Source organism: Psittacula echo (genome assembly GCF_963264785.1).
Source record: "Psittacula echo genome assembly, chromosome: 3".
Lineage (NCBI taxonomy): Eukaryota > Metazoa > Chordata > Aves > Psittaciformes > Psittacidae > Psittacula > Psittacula echo.
The window spans coordinates 7331298-7350835 of record NC_137736.1 but is presented as its reverse complement, the minus strand read 5'-3'; the positions used below and the strand labels follow the sequence as shown (position 1 = coordinate 7350835).

Here is a 19538-nt window from a genome sequence, read left to right as displayed (position 1 = left end):
AGAAGGTAAACACAGTTATTAAACACAGATATAATTACAGAGACCAATTTGCCTTATTCGTTTTTAAATAAATCTCTGTTTTGGCAACCTCTTTTAAGGATGCCATCTCAGAACTTTGTTGAATGGTGGCATCTGTCAGGTCTTGTGCCACTCATGCAGCAAGCCTTGAGAGGGAAGATACTTCACACATGCTCAGTAAACCTACTACCTGCAGTTTAATACATAGCTCAGACGAAGAGGGAAGGGGGAAAAGACAGGGGAGAAACACTGAACAAACAAAACCCAAAACAGAGCAGCTGTTCAACGATGCTGCTGGCACTACGCGCTGCGTAAGGACAGGGAGTAACTGTGTGTGGAATTTACCAGCCTGGAGAACAGAGGTGAAGGATGTGGATGTTATTTTGCCAAAAGCAAGCCCAGAACACTTGGGTCATCACTGCAAGCAGATAGGAGAGGAATCTCTTCAAACAGTGATCTCACACGCTGCATCAGCTGATCTGCCATGCCACCATGGACACTGGCATTGGCAGTCATCTCCTTCCTCATCAAGAAGAGATGGGCAAGCTTGTAGCATGCTGAGTTTGTATCTCAACTCACTGCCTTCCTCCTGTTACTAGCCCCATAGCAGGCCACTGTTTAAGCTGCAAAACAATGACTGTATAATCCTGTGCTTTAGTACCGTGATTTGATCTCCGAACTGTAATTTCTTCACTTCCCCTCTCTTTTTGGAGGAAGAAAATGCTTTAAACCCAGCAGTTTAGTAATTGCAATTAGGTTAAGACTACTCTCCCCTGTGGAAACTGTAGCTGATCTGCAGAAAGCCTGGCTCTGGCTCATGAACCAAGGATCTATGTTCTGCCTCATGGCTCTTACAGCAAAGCCCCCTTAATATTGATACAGTGTTATTTAAATGGCATTTTAATAGCTTTATTTAGTAGATACTACCACATAAAGTTCACACATTGTGTGCCTTAGCCCCAGAGTAACGGCTATCACATAGGAAGCATTCAACATCTCTCTTCCAAACCGTAACCCAGTGTCACTGGTGGCAATGGTCCAGAATGACTGTTCAGGAATTCCAGTCACAGCAGCTTCCTGGCTGCACCCTTCACCCTGTGCTCACAGGCCTGTGCTCCCACTAGAAAGGAGATTAAAAGAAACTCCTAATCCCAGCAGGCATTTCCATAATTCCTTTCCCACTGGGAGAGATGTTCAGCAGTGGCTCCCACTCAGCAGTGACTAGACGTCCTTTCTCATCCTCTTGCTGTTCAGATAGCTCAAGGTGTCTTGTTCCACTTCCTTCACATTCAGGCACAGCAGGCTCAGCCGAGGTCCCACTTGTGACACAAATTCCACTTCATCGCATCGAAAATTCCTGAGCTGCAGTGGAACTGAAGGGGAAACAGACAACCTGTAACAGCTCAGCCTAGGGCTCCTGCTCTGTTCTAGCACACAGCTGTAGGAGCTGCTGGGGGAGGAAGGCCTTACAGCAGCTGCTTGGCATCTGCTGAACCTCTAAGGACAGCACAATTAATGAATCCAGGATGTAAGCAGATGAATGCATTTGGCCAGCACCCCTGCAACTTGCAGGAAACCATACTACATTGTGAAATGCTGTGAACTATGTGCTGCTCACATAGCTGATGCACTGAGCTTTATACCTTCTATCACTATCAGCAACCTGGCCTTACAGACTGTGTTAAATGACAGCCAAAAGATAATGTCTACACAGAAGAACATCCTCTGGTTAGCTCAGCAAATCAGCCCCTGCAGTGCCTGGAACACATACTCAAATGTTAGTGCTAGAGCAAACGGCTAAGACAAATGTCCCTTAAAGCAGCAACTGCACAGTTGTGGCAGCATGAACTCAGGCACCAACACCCATGGATTCAAAACTTCTCAGCCCTTTCAATTCTGTGGCCATGGTGAGGGTTTCCAGACTTAGTCTTGACACTACCTGCTGTCCTGCCTAAGGTTAAAACCCGCTTGATTTGAGAGGTCTGCACAGTAACTCTGGCTGGCCAGAATCCCATGCCATCCATGGGCTGGGAGCCTTGCTCTAAACCAGCTCTATGTTTCTGTATAAAGTAGAAAAAAACAATGCATAATATCGTTGCAGATAGTGACATTTACATTATTTCTGTATTTTTGTAACCATGGTTCTGCTAAGACACATCTTAGCTCTACACGACAGTGTTCACAATTCCATGGAAATCCTCCACAGACCTTGCTTTGTGGCAGCTTTCCTTCCCCAGCCTGGTGAGATGCCTCCTCCCTTCCTTCCCAGGTTAAAGCCAACAGTGCTTGCTTACCAGGCTGCAGGATCTTAGAGGCCTTCCTGTCTAGGCTGAAATCCAGCAGGATAGGGCGACATATGAGAGGACTCCTGCACAGGCTCCTTAGGTAGCAAGCAATGAGATCCTCAGGTTCCTCTACACACTGAGGAAGGAAAGGGTGTGTTGCCAGTTAATGTGCAGAAAGAGGCAGGGAGCCTCTGGAACACCTACAGCAAAGGGAGACCCAGTCCAGCTGAAGCTCAAGCCCAGCATACTGCTATTGCTACTGGAATAACCCACTCACCCCTGTGCCAGTAGCTTCCCCGTGCTGAATGGAGACACTGCCCCGGCTCTGCACGCAGTTCTGCAGCACTTCCCACTCGAGAAGGCTCAGGCCCAGCACTGCTGCCACGTGCTGGTTCCGGCACAGCACCAAAGCGTCACCCGTTCCATCCTCTACCACCACCCTAAGGAGAGAGCAGGTAGACCAAGATGTGGAGGAGGTCAGGACAACGTCTGGCTTCATGAGGGTCATGTCCCAGACAATGGATCTCAGTAAAGAGAGTGGGAGCTTTGGTCACACCTGGGAAGACATGACAACTCTAACTTCTATCTTTGCTATTCTGTCCACATCTCATCCTTGATCTGATTTTCCTCTCCCCTCTGTGGTGTAATTTGTTCCCTCCTACACACCTCTTCCCATACCCAAGCTCCACAGTGCTTACCGTGCACTGGCTTGCCTCACTCCAGTGTGTGATGGACATGGTGGACTGTGTCGGGTGCACCTCCCCTGAAGGAAGAGTAAAGCTACAGCTATGTATGGGGAGGGGTATAAGAGAGAGAAGGGGAAGGGCCACTGCTTCTTTTAGCCCTCCCTTAATCACATATGCAAAGGATTAAGAAACTTCACTGCATTTCCAATGACAGTCTTGGGAAAGGTTTGTATGGAGACAAAAATCATGTGCTGCAAACTGCTGAACCCCAACAGCAGTGAGTATGGGAAAAGCAGAGCATTAACAGAGCATGATTCTCCCCTGCAGTACCCTCACTTCAGCTGCCAGTCTGCCTGGCATGAGATACATACTTCTAATCAGTTGCCACTCTGGTCCCTTTTTAATATGCAAATCCTTTTCAGACACTGGAAAAAGGGGGTTTGGAATTGGGACAGGAACTCTTATTTTTTTTTTCCTACATGGTAGCAAAGGATGTGTCAGAGTAGAAAGTCTGCAAAGCTCCTCACAAATTATCTCTGTAGAAGCTTGAATACCTCTTTGAAGATGCTGCTGCAAAGTGAGCAAAGCCACTGCAAGGACAGAGTCAGCACACAGGACAAGTGGCATAAAATCCGTGCCTGGGGCAGGCTTTGCAGGTGAGGCTGCAGGCTGGATAGAAACACTAGTGAGGGGGAAGAGTTTTCTCCTGCAGGACTAGAAGAAACAGGAATGTGAGAAGCTTGGAACACAGAAACCTTTCTTGGGACACTGTACGGTGGGAACAGAAGCTGAACTCACCTGGAAGGAAAAGGTAGGGGAGAAGCTGGCAGAGATATGATGCTCACACAGCTGGAGGCAATGTAGATGCAATAAACATTACAGAATCTGCAATATGAAAGAGTAGATGTCAGAAAGAGCTTGCAGAAACCAAACCTCTCAGTTTTCTTGAGATGGCTGGGCTGATCTTCATCTGTAACATGGTAGGAAAATAATTTATAGTAAGGGATTGGGACATGCGAAGGTATGGACAAGGGATAAAGGAAGTTCACATGAGAGGAGAGACTAAAGAGATGGTTTCAAAGACAGTAAGAGAGGTCAGCAGCCTAGATCAGGGCTCTAAAGACAGAGGTACCTTGAGATTTTGCGTTCCAAGTTCTGGAAGATGATCGTGGCTCCAGGCAGCAAACCCCAGAGATGCTGCAGATAGGTGGAAGCAATGTAAATGTCCAACACAACGGGGGAGCCTGGTGCAACTGAGACGCTGAGCTTCATGGTGTGCTCACTGGCTAGCAGACTCCCTGAGAGGGCACAGCACCACATACACCATGAGCTCACTCACATGCAGGTAGCATAACCTGTCACTGAGCTGGATCTGCTAGAGGTGTTTTCCCTCCCATCACAATGAGGCTATCACTGTTCCACCTCCCAGATTTTCCAGGTAGAGTTTTCTCATTCCCATCCCAACACACAAGCAGCATAGTTTCCCAGGCCTCTAACATGCATTGGGGCGCAACACCCTGGCATACTTCCACTATTGTCAGATATAGAAGCACAGTTAGCACTGTCCCTGAAACAGAGAGAAGCAAGAATCAATCTGTTGTTACTTGACAGGCTGTCAAAATCTTACCTTTCTGCTTTTGAAGGCTGACAGTCACAGGTGGCTTCTCGGTCTTGGGAGATGCACACAAGGTCCTCTCCACTATATTGCCAGAGAAGGAAGCAAGGGAACCTGTGAAACTGAGAGCAGACCAGGATTTCTGAAGACAAAGAGAGTGGACAAAGGCCTGCCTTCAAGATGGCTGTAAAGGACAGGGTGGAGTGCTGCTGCTTGAGCCTGGTTTCAGGGGAACCTGCCTTTGAGCACCTGAATTACTGGACTAAAGGTAGCTTATTGCATCCTACCCCACCCCAGGGTCAAGAGGCTCCTTTACCTTGCTTTCTGCTTCTTCAGGCTCAGCAGTGAAGAAGGAAAAAGGAGAGGTATTACAGCCTTCCTATCTGCTTAACTCCTAATTGTTTTCCTTAATTAGAGGAAGGAGCCAAGCAAATCAAAACTCAGTTTGCCATAAGGCACTGGGGAAGATGTCAGTGTGCACGCCTGTCACTCCAGATTAAACATCTAAACATGCTCTTGAACAGACAACCTTCTAAGCCTAGTATTTGAGCAAGTTATGTTACAACAATCAAAAAACAACAAAAGCCATCACATATTCAGCCTCAGTGTCCCTGCTGTGCCTGTTCCTGCTTCTGACAGGAATTTAGCAGAGACCTTTGTGACCTAGTCCACACCAGCAGTAGCTCAAATTTTGTCTGGACACCATTCTGCAGTCTTGTCACCAGCACTTCCTTTAGCTTTGCTAGACAGAACAGGGGCAGCCTGAACTGCCTGCACATAGGAGGGCTTCCAAACCATATTCTTAAGGCAGATAATTCATTGCTGCTTAATGTAATCTGTTTCCAGTAAAGATAAATACAGACCCATTCCCTAAGACAGTCACATGTAATTTGGAGCAGACCAACATACCTGTTGCTAAGTACTTCTGGAATGGAGGAAATTTTCTGGTCCGTGCCTGTCAGCACTGACCTGGCTGTCAGCTAGAAGTGGGGGAGACACAGCCTCAGATGGATTGCATTTTATAGCTGTCCCCAGCCAGAGTAGTAAAGACAAGCTCTGCATGCTTAGAGCTAGGTCAAGCTACTGACGCTTGAGCAATAAGGCACTTACCTCAGGCAGACAGGAGATCCATGTCACATGCTGTAAGTGCCAGGTATCTTGGACAGGCAGGCACAGGGGGCAGGATGACCTGCTCAGGAACTTTACTGGCACAGGTGGAAAACAAAGCTTGTCAAACACTTCCAAGTCCTGAGAGAAGAGTGGTAAGGCAAGAAAGAAGACTGTTACAGGAAGGAGATGAAAGCTATGTAGGAAAAAACTGAAGAACAACGGTTCAAAGTTAAAAAAAAACTCAACTTTTGAACTCAGAGCTCCAAGAATTTTAACCAAACACAGAACTGAAGCAGTTCCTTGGCAAGATGGATGGGAATTCCAAGCCTCAAAAAGAGCTTAGTCACCCTCCGACTCCTTGACATGCAGTTCAGCAAGTCTCCAAGAGGAAACCTCTCTCTTACCAAGCAGTGGGGCACAATGAAGCGATACAGCCCATCCAGGTGCAGAAATGGAAACCATCGTAGAGACTTCCCCATAAACAGCAGTAGTGCCTGGCGGGGGGAGGGAGAGAGACAAAAGGTGATGAGGAATGTTAGGAATAAGGCAGGAAATTTAAAAGACAGCAAGAAGAGAGCAAGCCTAGCAGAAGATGTCTTGGCTGAGAAGTAAGGTTAGCACCATCGAGGGTAAGGGAAGGGGAATGCATTTACAGGAAAGACAGAGAAGAGATGGAACTCCCTTGGGATGGCACAAGGAAGTTGCCTGCATAAACATGCATCTGTACTCAACACAAAAATCACTTTCCCACTGATTGAGAATCCAGGTACTTCCTTATGACATGGGCTCCCTGAAGAGCCAGCTCCCAGCCTTATCAAACCACACCCCAAAGCTGCCTCCTGCCTCACTTCTTGCCGTGTCATGTCCTCTTCTCCATCACAGCCACTCTCCTCCAGCTCTGGTAGATTCCCAATTTCTCTGGGGTGGCTCCAAAGCCGAGGTCTGCCCAGCCACAGCACCGTGGCTTGGAAACTGCGCTGCAGCTCCCATCCTTCTCCATCGTCTTTCCTGGGTAGCTGGTAATTGCGAAACATAAGACCCTCTTTCTGGATAACCAAGAAGAGGTGAGATACACAGCTCTTTGTCCTAGTGCTGCTCTGCCCCCCCTGACAATTTTCATCTCTGCGAGTATCTGGCTTGGGATCCTCCAATTTGAGCATTTTTGCCTCTGGGGTTTCCAGCTCAGACGTTAAGCTGCCACCATCTTTCTTCCTCAAAGAGGAGCTGTTTCCTCTCCCAAGGCTTTTCTGGATTTGTCCTTCTGCAGCACGGAGAACCTGAACATCCTCATAGTAGAACTGCACGTAGACACTGAAATGACAAATTGTAGCAGTGAAACTCCCTGTTCCTGACAGGTGGTTATCCAAAAGAAGCAGTTTTCTGGGAAAAGCACTTCTGGTGAGTATCCCACAAGTAGTCAGCAGGAAAGGGTCCTATGTGCAGATCCCTTTCTGCACATAGCAAAGGACAGTTGCTTTGGCACAACATACTATGCTGATCAGCAGCTTTGCCATAGTCCAAAATACTTGTGGAACTCAAGAGGGATGATTTTACTTGTGCACCAAATAAAGGGACTCACCTATGTTTTTTCTCCCTTACATGCTCCAGATTTGCCAGGTGCTCCCAGGAGGGAAAATCAGTCTGAAGGAATCTCTCCACTATGAGCTGATAGGTCTCCACCTGCAAGAGCGATCCTGCAAACACAGAGAGAGGAGCTGAGCTAATGAAAAGGAAACATAAAACCAGTAAGCTCGATTTCATCATTTTACAGTCACAAAGCCAGGCAGTGCCAGTTCAGCGTCTCCATACTAAGCCTCCTCTTTCTCGTTTTGGAGCTGGATGGCAGAACACCAGAAACTCAACACTCTCAAATGGAACTCAGTGAGACATACCTATGAGAGCTGTATAGGCAAAGGGGCTACCATCCCTATTGCATATCACACAGGGCAGCGTGCTGCTCTTGTCCTGCAGCTGGAGGGAACTGCTCCTGGAGGAGGCTCTCAGCACACCCAGTAGTATCTACAATAGAAAGGAAGCTGCAAAGAGCATCAAACACTTCCCATCTTGGAAGGTTATAAATCAAACTGCATATAGCAGCAGCCTGAATTTGGCCTGTGTTCAACACACAAGTGAGAAAAACAGTGTCATTGTGAACAGGAAGAACAGGCATGCATCAAACAGGGTGCTGGAAGGCATGGGGAGATCTGGGAAATCTCAAGGCACACACAGTAAAGGGAACAAGGTACTTACCAGTCGGGGCTGAAAACTTCCTGCTGAGAATGTGCAGTAGGACCAGGCTAGTCTGCGGTTCAGCTCCTGGGTGCCCATGTGCTGCTCCTCCAAGGGGGAGAGCAACTGTGATGGACTGAAGCCTTCCCAGCTCTTCTGTTCTGCCACATGCCAAACTGCAGACAGAGATGGGGCCTGGCATGGAGGGTTCAAGGTTGAATACTAAGAAAACAAGAAAGAACAAGTGAACCAGCTGAGTTTGTTCCCATCAGGCCAACAGAAAGCAGCTCACAGACCATTTACTCACCTTCTGCAGGGGACACTGGTGTATTCTATCTAGGATTTCACTATAAATATCTCTTGCTTCCTCTCTATCTGGGACCACAGCTTGCAGAAGGGGGACAAGGAACTTCTCAGCAGCTCCAGGGTTTCGGTGCATGGAGCAAAGCAATGGGTGACAGCACCCAAAGAAACAAGAAAACCTGGAAAAAAATGATGACAAAAAGCATTAGCAGTCCTTGCTTCTTAGTGAGCTTTGCATGTAACTCAAGTATTCTTTCTGCTTGTTATGGGTGAATGTGCTCAGTGGGACAAGAACTAAGGATAGCACAAAAAGAACATGAAGTGACTAAAAAAGGAACATTTAAGGGCGATGCAGATTGATGTCAGCCAAGGAAGAGGGAAATGTACACAAATGGAAGGATTGGCAAAATCTCAAAACTCAAGTGGACAAAAAACCCCACCCCAAACCACCTGAAAATAGTCTCCCTCTAAGCCACACAAATGGACCTCCACGTATTTTGCCTAAGCTTGGTACGATTATTCATGTTAGGTGTACTTGGCTTTCTTTTACAGGATGCAATAAATAAATCACAAGACAGAAACAACCACAGGCTGCCTTGCTTCCAGCATTGTCCTCGCATTGTGATCCTGTCACAAGTTTAGCTCACTGCTTCTGAAGGTCTGGAAGTGATCACACTGCCGGTCAAAACACGACAGAAAGCAAACTCAAAGACAGGTAAGCAACTAACTCACTGCAACAACTTTCAAGCAGCAGCAGGGCAAAGCACTCACATTTAAAGAAAGTGAAAAAGCTAATGAAAACTGAAACTTACAGCCAGCATCATTCCCAGGGCAAAACTGAAGCTGTTTGATTGGAAAGCGTAAAAATTCCACAGTGCCCGTAAAGCACGGGAAGACTGAGCATTCTATAAACTGCTACTTGACTGCCTGAGATTAAATACATAAATGTTCCTTTTTGAAGTCCAAGGCTGCTGTTAGTGATCAACTGTAACAGTTCCAGAACAAACCCAGAAATAAATCCAGAAACCGGCCCACAGCTGTTACGCAGTGCAGCTGTCAGGGAAAGCACGAAGCTGTCTGGAAGACCTCTGCTAAGACAGAGGCTCTCAAACAAATGCCTGCACTATTGGCCATACTCAGAATATATCAAAGTGGTTGCTGAGCAGCTGCAGCTGCTCCTCTGAGCAGCCAGGACAAAAAAGCCTTTATATTTGTTGTTATCTTGTTGTAGCAGCAGTTTCCAACTCCAGCCTGTGTCCACCTTGACTTGCCAAGCAAACCACGTTGGCAGGCAGACATCCCTACAGTGGTTCCATATGTCAGGACAAAACTTCCTAGGCAGGAGAGTACATGAGCAGGAGTGCTGCAACTTCCTGAGACCAGTGGGCTTACTGCACATGCACTTGAAAAATGTACAGGATTTTCTCATTAGAGCAAATGCAAGGTACAAGCAACTGGATACTGTGTGAAATCTAGATGAATGGCTTACTGAAGCCAGTAAACCAGAAGTAATTACTGCTGCTATTAGTATCCCTCACAGTAATTTTATGAACCTTTGGTCTAGAAGACACCCAGGTAGCTGACGAAGCACTTTCACACATAGGCTGACTTCAGAAGAACTGTCCTCACCTCTCCTTGAACGTCTCCAGGAGGCTCACCAGCCAGAGGTAGAGTGGCATACCAAGATTGTAGCGGAAGAGCAGCTCTAAGTAGAGATTTCCAGAAGAGGCTGGTGGCTGGTAGGGGGTGCTGAGCCTTGAAAAACTCTTCAGCACAATACTGCTGCTCAGGCAAGCACCAAGTACAATGAAAGGAAAGGATACCAGAGGCTTCTGCAGGAGGTGGACATTGATGAGCTGAGACACACAAATGTACAACTTAAGAGAAGAGATAGCTGGGCTGCCACCACTCCCCAAAACTATCACCTCACCCCAAACCCTTTATCACTCTACTGGACTATCTATAAATCAAATGGGCCTGAGGAACCTGGCACTGCTTAGGGAGGAATCAGATAATCATCATTTCAACACTCGACCAAACCTAGACAGCAAGATCCTCAATTCTGTTCCAGACACTTGGCTTGCTGAAATAATTCCAACATTTCCATAGTCTTCTAACCCACTTCTTAACCCACACACTGGCAAGCTATGCCCAGGGCCCAAGTCTTTTCCACTGAATGCTTTATGCCTTTCTAAGCCACAAGTTACCTCCACACATGCTCCTGGTCGGAGTCCACGCGCAGAGTTCAACAACTGCTGGTAAGCAAGGCACAAGCAGACTTTGTTATCCAGTAAAAAGAGACCAGCTTGGATATTGAGTATTTTGGTGACAAATCCCTAAAACAGAAAGCAAACAGAAAGTTACAGGAGTGTACAGAGCCCCAGAACACAAGAGTCTCACAGGCCTGAGCAATAAGGAAATAAATTCATGATGAAAAGTAAGATCTTGCAGGCCAGGAGCTGAAACCCTACAGCATGAGCGGGAGAAGGGTAACCCAACAAATCCTTACCACATATGAGATGATCTTGGACTCTTTGGTTGATCTTGGCCTCTCCTCTTCAACTCTCAGCTCCAAGATGTCACTGAGCTGCTCAGCAGCCTCAAGGGAAGAAGACTGAGTGGATTCATCTTGCCAAGCACTGTCCAGTGACTGCTCCCTCACTTGCTCTGCACAGTAGAGCAGAAGGCTGGAAGAATCACTGGTAATAAATATCCTTTGTCCAGATTTCTTCAGGCTGGTCAGGCTCAGGCCTGTGATTGCATACCTGCGACCCAACTGGAGGGTATGATGCCATGCCAGCTGGCTGGGCTTCTAGAGCAGTGAAATTAAAAGCAACATCAGCATCTTCTGCACTGGAAAAACTTCTTCCCAACCCTGATAACCCCACTCAAAAAACCTTTTCCTTCAAGAGGACTGCCTCATACTCTTAGCAAAAGGGTGATATCTGCAAGATGTTTAGGACCACTGCAACTGCATAAGGAAGTAGGGCTATATTTCTGCAGGGTATAAAACTAGAGTACCAGACTTCTTACACACAAGGACTATTGTAGGCTGCATGAAATTAAATAAATAAATCACTAGTAAAAGGAAGAATAAATCAAACCAGGAAGTCAAGGGCAAGCTTCAAAGAATTAATCAAGTAGCACATATACAGATACAGACAGTGAGTATGTGAGCAAAATTCCAAACACTTGCCTGCACCAGCACAGGGACCCAAACACCTGAGACACAGCACTTCAGAAACAGAAAGAAGAATGTCTTGTGGTGAATACAAAGGAGAGGCCCACGCTGGGTCAATTCACCTGCCACAGTGAGCTTTGATCTTTTCTTACACGGACTCCTAGAGGACAATTGAAGAGGCAAAGGAAATCAGAGATGAAAGAAGAACTCCAAAGTGTCTCAAAAGCAAAATAAACAACTCTGCAGCATGCACTTTCTGGAAATAAAGGATCCAACATGGATCACCTCTCAGAGAGGTTTTCAGAACAATATTGCCTGCAAAATTCTTTAGTTTTATATGCTAAAACCATCTGACACTTTACAAAACCTCCACATTTGAATACAGCACATGTTCCATGACAACAGCCAGGTTTTAAAAAGCTTTACCACAAATAAGAGACTAATTAGAGATCAAAAGGGAAGGTGAGGGGGGAAGTCACAAGCTTCAGCAGAAAAGAGAACTTGGCTTTGTCGATCCATGGAATGTGACACCATGGAAGCTCTACACCTGTAAACAAAAGAGGCTTGAGAGCATTAATGGAGTCTTCCTAGCAATCTTGGCACAGGGTGAAAGAGCAGCAAAACTGAAAGTAGATGAGATGAGAGAGGAGAGCGAGGTGACATTTCGGCAGCCAAACCTTCATTTCAAAAAATGAAAACCAAAAATTCAAACATTCGTCATTCTCATTTCAACTCCAATTGGACTTGAATATATCCCTCTGTGAACAAACACACCCTTGATTCTTAACCACACACTTTACTATCTTTATGACTTCTTAAAAGGGAAGCCCACACACGCTAATACCAGCACTTTATTGGTAACATTTTTAAAGAAAGAACATGGAAAATTGTTCAACTATCAGGTAACAGCAGAGGAACTGCTCTGAGAATGTACACTGAAACAGGGAAAGTTTTCTTGTTTAGAAAGGTCTGGTGAGCTACGTGAAACACTTCATCTTAAATTAAAGCAGATAAACCCAATTAAAACAAAACTAGAAAGAAACTACAGCAGCCTGACTAGTGACATTTTATTGTTATTACACCAAGAATTCTCTACTCAAGAAGATAAAATATGATCTAGCACAACCTGAAATTATCAACTTCAGTGAGATTTGCAATTCCATTGGCTACATTTTCACATACTGTAAGTATTATTTACACCAAAGACAACAGTTAATCTTAGCAGCTGACATTTAACTGGAACCTTTATCTCAGCAATCTGACAAGAACTTGACCAGTGGTGTATATTAATTCCACATTAGAATCTAGAATTACTTTCAATAATACTTATAATACTTTTGGTTCATGGTCAAAGAAAAAGTTGTGCTAATCAAAAGAGTGAATTTCAGCCTCAGTGAAAGCTGAATCATCCCTTTGTTCTCATGTCCTTTCTGTAATATCAAAATATACCTGTAAATATTTAAATTCGCTTTAGTTTGTCAAAATACAGAATTAAAACTTCCAATAAAGCTTCCTGGGAAACAACTGATTAATGAAAAGTGGCCTAATTGTATTACTTTTACTTCCACCACTCACTGTTATGCTTCCACCTGTGGCAGAAACAGAATTCAGCTCTTCCTACGGCCAGTGCTCCTCATGGTACCTGCCAAACCAGAGCAACAGTGCTATGGTGGAGTTGAGCATGCTAAGTATTTACCTGGAGGTAAGCAGTGCCTTGGCTGATGCTTGGTAGGTGACTGGAATGCTGTCAGGTACTTTCTTGAGAAGATTTACTGGCACTGGATCCAACAGGATTTCCAAATACCCTGCTGCACTCTTGTCTGTCTGTGGTATATATGACCAGCTTGGGAAGAGAAACAGTGACTCCAGCCACTCAAGTTCAAAATGCAGGAGCTAAGACAAAAGATAACAAGATAAATGCTTGAGATGAGTTAAGAGTATGTTTTCTCAGCATTACTTACAATGTGCATTACTAATTTGCACTTGCACGCACATCACAAACTCTTGTTCTACTACTGGGCTTCATTTCTATATGAGAGTGGTGTTTTCTGCTGACACTCTTATCTTGCATGGAGAACTTCCATCCTTGCAGTTGGAAATCTGGAACAAATTTGCTGAGCTCTACAGCTAGCATTTCCTGGGTTATAGTTGCATCCTCCTGGCTAGGTGATCATTAATTCACTGCACGGCTTAGCTATTTTCAGACTATTCTAGAATTCTCACCTGCTTTCTTTGTTTTCAGTTAGAAGTTCATACCAATATAGCTTTTTTTCTTCATCTCCTTGGAAAGCACAACCTCAGCCCTCTTTCATCACCACTTCTAGGGGTTACCTCTTGTCTAGACTCCCCATGCAATGACTTTCAGAAGACTTTTAATTCAATTATCAAGCAAACTTCTTACTTCCTGATAGAATGTCATCAATGCATCACTGAGCACCCAGTATAACTCTCCAGAAAGTTACTTCTGCTCCACTAGTTAGATCAAACAGAGGAGAGTGCTACAACCTCCAGGTCTCCCAGGCCACCTTGTACTGTTGAGAATTTAACAGAATCGTACATTAGGCTGCCTCTTTTCTCCAGGACAGTGCATCCAATATTTATTCTCCTAGCAATGACAAATTTGACATGTTCTATCCTCTCCCCAGGACCTGTTTTCCTGCCTGTTATACAAGTGTGTTATTTCCCTCACTAAACTTCGGCAGACCGTTTGAAGCCCCAGTGGTCTGTGACACTGCCCCACCAGTGGGAATAAAACCAGGATTCCTCAGACTTGAGAACATACCTCACACGGGATTATCCCAGTATTGTCTTTCACATATAGACAACCATCTACCAACTTTTCTTTGTTCTCTTGCCTTCCATCTGTTAAACAGCCAACCAAAATTAGGTAAGTCCTTGGCAAAGTGCTCTGCATGGGTAAAGCAGCTTGTCCTTGACGACCCCATTCTTTAAACTCATTAGTGCTCCAGGTCAGGTGGCTGCAGCATGGCACACGCTGCTGATGCTGCAGGTCAGAGATGGAGATGAAACTAGAAGAAAAGAGAAGCAAGACTATAGAAGGATGTAGGAAAAACTCAAGTCTACAAAGTTTAGGGATTACAGTGATCATTGCAGTGGACAAAGCTTGGCTAAGTCAAAAAAGGCTCAGCTATTGGTATGGTCTGATGATACCACATGGCAAGAACCAACTCATTCACTGGCATTTATCAATGATCTCTCTCAGCTCAGTCAACATGTCTGTGCTGCTTGAGCATCCTCTCTGAAAACAGACATTCTCTGCTACTATGGTTACCTGAGCATGCATGCAGAAGACTTGGGGAAAAAATAATTGAAGGGTAAGAAAATGGAACGTATTTTCTAGTACATGTGTGTGTGGAGGGAGGTGGGAAGGAGAACAGTTATTAATTCAGGCATTTTTAGCTTGAATGGGAGACTGTGAGAAAACCCCAACAACTGTTCAAACAGTTTACATACCAGTTACAAACACAGGTAAATACAGACTAATTCCATCATTGTGTGCTGAAGTTGATGAACTCCGGTTAAAGCAGGGTTGAAAACTTCTAGATGAAGATTGTGACAGTTCTGTAACAAATTCTCTCTTGTGAATAGCTTACACAGTACAAAACTGAGAGACAACAAGCCAGTAATCTTAGGCCTTCACTTATAACATCAGAGCCAAGCTAGCCCTGAAACTTCCCACCTACGCTCCTGGCTTTGGAGAGTGAGGGGAGGAGATGTAACATCAAATTGGCATGTGAGGCCATCCACAGCTTAGCATCTATCACGCTTAGACTGGCCACAGTACCAAATATGGGAGAGCAAGGCAGCATTCTCAGTAGATGCTAAGCCTTTTCAGTGTATGATCCTGGCAGCATTCATCACCGTTTACTTCCTGGCTCTGCATTCTAGAGAATTAAAAGAAGTCCCCTCTCCATGATGATAACATAAATACATTAACGGAAGTCCCCTCTCCATGATAACGTAAAGACTGAAAGAGTGAATACAAACTGGCCTCCAGTTAGTGATTTTGATACTTGTTTCCAGTGAGGTTTGCTGACAATTTTAGGTTGTGAAACTGGAACTCTATTCTCAACACCCACTTGCTCAGTAGCAGGACATAATCAAATTGAGAGAGTATGAATTTGATGAGTTTCAGTTGATTACTCAGGTATCAAGGGTTCAAAGCCAGAAACCAGTCTAGATGAGCAATGGGTCTGCATCAGCAATAAATCATAGAACCAAATAGGTTGGACCCTTTAAGGTCATCAAGTCCAACCACTCCCCAGCACTGCCAAGGCCACCACTAACGCATGTCACTGAGGGCCTGTCTAGACAGATTTTGAACACTTGTTCAAGATTAGCTGAAAATAACATAAGCAAATTCCTTTGTGCTCAGAGTCAGAACAGCACCAGTAATAATACTGGTATCTATGATCTACAAGGAGAACACAGCACTGGTTGTGTTTACATCATATGTGCTGGCTGCTTTTTGAGAGAAACCAAAACTACAGGAGTGCACTGGATCCTGGTTATCACATCCAGAAAACTAAATGAACTTTTCTGGTAATCCGGAGCTTGACTGTGGATGGAGAATGCTGCTCACAAACAGACCACTGGCCTCATGCAAGATAAATATCAGCTTTTTCTGATGAATTCTCCTGTACATAAACCAAACTCTGTTTTAAACATTGTGAAATACAGTCTATAGAAAAAATATGGCTTAGATGAAATCAGTTTAGCTGGTCTGAAAGATGCATCATCTACATTTATAAACCATTAGTACAAAATTAAAGGCCGTAAGACCCTAATCAATTCCAGTTGACCTTCCCCAAACCAGCTGTGCCAGGGGTTTTAACAGACATTCTTCCACCATAAGTTGGAGCAAGAGAGAAATAAATCCAGATGAGCCACATTTTCCAATCTGGATGTCTCAGCAAATTGTGTGTTTTTCATGATGGTAAACACACAAAAGCCTTTTACCAGCTAAAATATGGATCATGCTATCCTAAACTGTCCTCTTTGGGAGACCACACACTTGAATGCAGACCTCAGCTGGCCAGCAGCCCTGGAGACCATGCCCAGGCACAGCTTCCTCAGCAGACAAGCAAGATCCAGCAGGATCAGCGAGATGCTCCACTTCGGCTACACACTCTCCCTACTGCAGACTTGCAGATAACGGCGCTTAACCAATACCGCAAGAGCGACCGGGGGCGAACCGAAGCCAAGAACACGCATGTAGTTATCTGCCTTTGACAACATCCCTCCCACACCCAGCATCCGCGGCAGGCACCGCACATGAGCGAGTAGCACTGGTCCCGCGGCAGCCGCCGTGCCGAGCTCCCAGCTCCCGGGAGGACCCCGCCAGCCCCATTCCACCGGCCCCCGGCTGGCCCTGCACGTGTGTGCGTGTGTAACTTCCTCCGGACCATGCCGCGGGCGTGAAAGGCGGCCTGAGCCCCGCCCATCCGCTCCTCTTCACCCCTCCTCTCGCCTCGCCTCGCCTCCCCACCCCGCTGTCACCTGTAGCCGAGCGGCAGGTCCCCGCCAACTGCGCTGCGCAGGCACCGCAGGACCTCGTCCAGCAGCGGCGGCGCCTCTGCTGCGCCAGGCCCCTCGTGGGCCGGGAGCGCTCGGCGGCTGAAATCCTGAGCCGCCTGCAGCCAGCGCTGCTCCTAGGGAGAAGCAGAGAAACGAGCCTTCAGCGCCATGGGGCAGGGAGGGCGCGGAGCCGCGCTGGGACACTCACCGCCGCGCTGGGCTCCGCCATGACGGCACCTGGGGCGAAAGTGCGAATCACAGCACTACCGTGGAGACGAGGCGGCGGGAAACGCGCAGGGCGCGTCTCCGCCCCCTCCCTCCGCTCAGGCCAATGGCCGCCGCCGGAGGCGGTCGCGGCTTCTGAGGTAAAGTGTCGCGATGGAGGTGGCGGGAGTGTTTCGGCTCACTGGGAAACGGTTCTTACTCCTCACGCTGGCGAGAAACGGAACCCGTGAGGGCTCCGCAGGCTGGAGCACAGGGAGACGGCCGGGAGGGAGCGCGGCGTGGCCTGACCAGTTCTGCGAAGAGATGGGAAGTGCGCTGAGGCGTTTGATATTAGTGTAAATGTCAAGCATGCAGCGGGCTGTGAGATCATTCTTCTGTGCGGGGTGCAGGAAGAGGGGTTCCTCTGACGCTTTTGTTGTTCTGGAGAAATGCTTTTCTTGTTATGGAAGGCTGAAGCTCCACTGAAGGGTGTGCCTCTTCCACTCATATGACAGTATGTGATAAATCTGAAACAGCCTGTTAAAAATGTGATTTCCTTCTCCACAGAATATACTTAACCAGTGCATGAGGATTTTTCCTTTGGGGGTAATTGTCATGGAATCCCAGACTGGTTTGGGTTGAAAGAACCTTAAAGCTCATCCAGTTCCAACCCCCTGCCACAGGCAGGGACACCTTGCACTAGAGCAGGTTGCTCCAAGCCCCTGTGTCCAACCTGGCCTTGAACACTGCCAGGGATGGGGCAGCCACAGCTTCTCTGGGCACCCTGTGCCAGCGCCTCAGCACCCTCACAGGGAAGAATTTCTGCCTGAGAGGTCATCTCAATCTCCCCTCTGTCAGTTTAAAGCCATTCCCCCTTGTCCTGTCCCTACAGGCCCTTGTCCAAAGCCCCTCTCCAGGTTTCTTGTAGCCCCTTTAGGTGCTGGGAGTTGCTCTAAGGTCTCCCAGGAGCCTTCTCTTCAGGCTGAACAAGCCCTGCTCTCTCACCCTGTCCCCATAGGAGAGGGGCCCAAACCCCCTTCCATTTTTTGTATTTTCCCAATTTAAGGCAAGGAAAAGAACTAGAACTCAGTAAATTGTTTCTATTTCTATCCCTGGAGATGGCTGCAGACTTATAACGTAGTATTCTATCTTCTTCTCACTTGTGACTGGAAAGTCAGAGCTGCCCAAAGCCTGGAGTGTGGAGAAGAGCTATGTAGCTGTGTGGCCCTTGTCGTTTTGTCCTGTGCCTGTGCCAGTGCTGGCTTCTACACTGCAGATAAGCAGCTCTGCATAGTAGACGCAGCCTTTGGAGGTGTTTGGCTTTCTTCATAGCAGTTCAGGCAGTGCACAGAGTGAATTGTATGCAAATTTTGGGCTTACATACATGAAATGGGTATACTCTTCCCAAACACTGCTTAGTACCTCAATTGAATGTCTTTGTATGACAGAGATAGGGCAGGAAAGGGGGGAGCATTCCCTGTCACAACCCAATCACTGGGAAGTAGGTGCTGCAGCTGTTTCTATTCGGGATCCCTCCCCTTCATGATACCTGCATCTTGTGGTAACAACCAACCAATTCCTATCACCCTTAGCAGACAAGCAGTCAGGATGAGGTAACTAACCTGGCAGCTGGTTATATCAACTGGGAATAGTTCTGAAACAACACAAAGGTGGGATCTTAATGTGCAACATATAAAAGGGAGTGCTTTATCTGTTTGCCACCTAATCCTTACTGTGTTTTTAAACACTATAATTAAGAGCATACGTTAAATGAAGCAGAGCTCGTGTAGAATGCTACATTAACTTCACTATATATTTGCATTGTCAGTGCAGCTGGTTCATCAGAGCGTACAAGAAAATGCATGTTTTAAATTAAAAAGTATAGGCATGTATACTCTAAATATGCTAGTTTGGGCTGATAAATACCTTTCTTGAGAATTATGTAGGTGCTGGCAAGGCAGTTGAGGTGCAATGTGTTACCATCCCACCACTACATGGTCAAGTTTCACATGAACTCAACATTAACAGGAGGGGGTAAAAGTGAAACACTAGAGGAAATTTTAAGATAGACTCATAGAAGGGTTTGGGTTGGAAAATGCTCATCCTGCCATGGGCAGGGACACCCTCCACTGAGGTGACTCCTTTCCCAGGTGTTTTCCAGCAGTTTTAGCCACGGGACACACCGTAGGTTGTTTCTCTCCAGCCTGTTCACCCCAGAGTTAAAGGAAAGCCGCCGTCAGCGGTCGGCTTGCGCCGGTGCGTGGGTGGGTGGGCGGGGCTGGGCCGCCTCCCGCTTTCCTCCTGCCGCCCCTAGGAAGTTGGACCGGCGCAGCTGAGCTCTGTGCTGCTCCGGCCGGGGCTAGGCAGAC

General features: G+C 46.5%; 1 protein-coding gene across 1 annotated transcript; it reads right to left on the bottom strand.

The window, feature by feature from the left end:
* Positions 1-1239: 1239 nt before the first annotated feature.
* On the bottom strand, positions 1240-17194 carry CTC1 (CST telomere replication complex component 1; the record flags this gene model as incomplete). Its single annotated transcript, XM_080612688.1, has 24 exons — positions 1240-1391; positions 2313-2439; positions 2581-2743; positions 3002-3066; positions 3544-3703; positions 3788-3874; positions 4122-4287; positions 4617-4726; positions 5514-5584; positions 5715-5852; positions 6119-6208; positions 6563-7025; positions 7294-7408; positions 7607-7733; positions 7965-8165; positions 8251-8425; positions 9876-10102; positions 10454-10582; positions 10756-11058; positions 11443-11587; positions 13124-13320; positions 14210-14456; positions 16948-17099; positions 17174-17194. 24 exons carry the CDS (start codon positions 17192-17194, stop codon positions 1240-1242), a joined length of 3831 nt encoding a protein of 1276 aa, XP_080468814.1.
* Positions 17195-19538: the final 2344 nt, after the last annotated feature.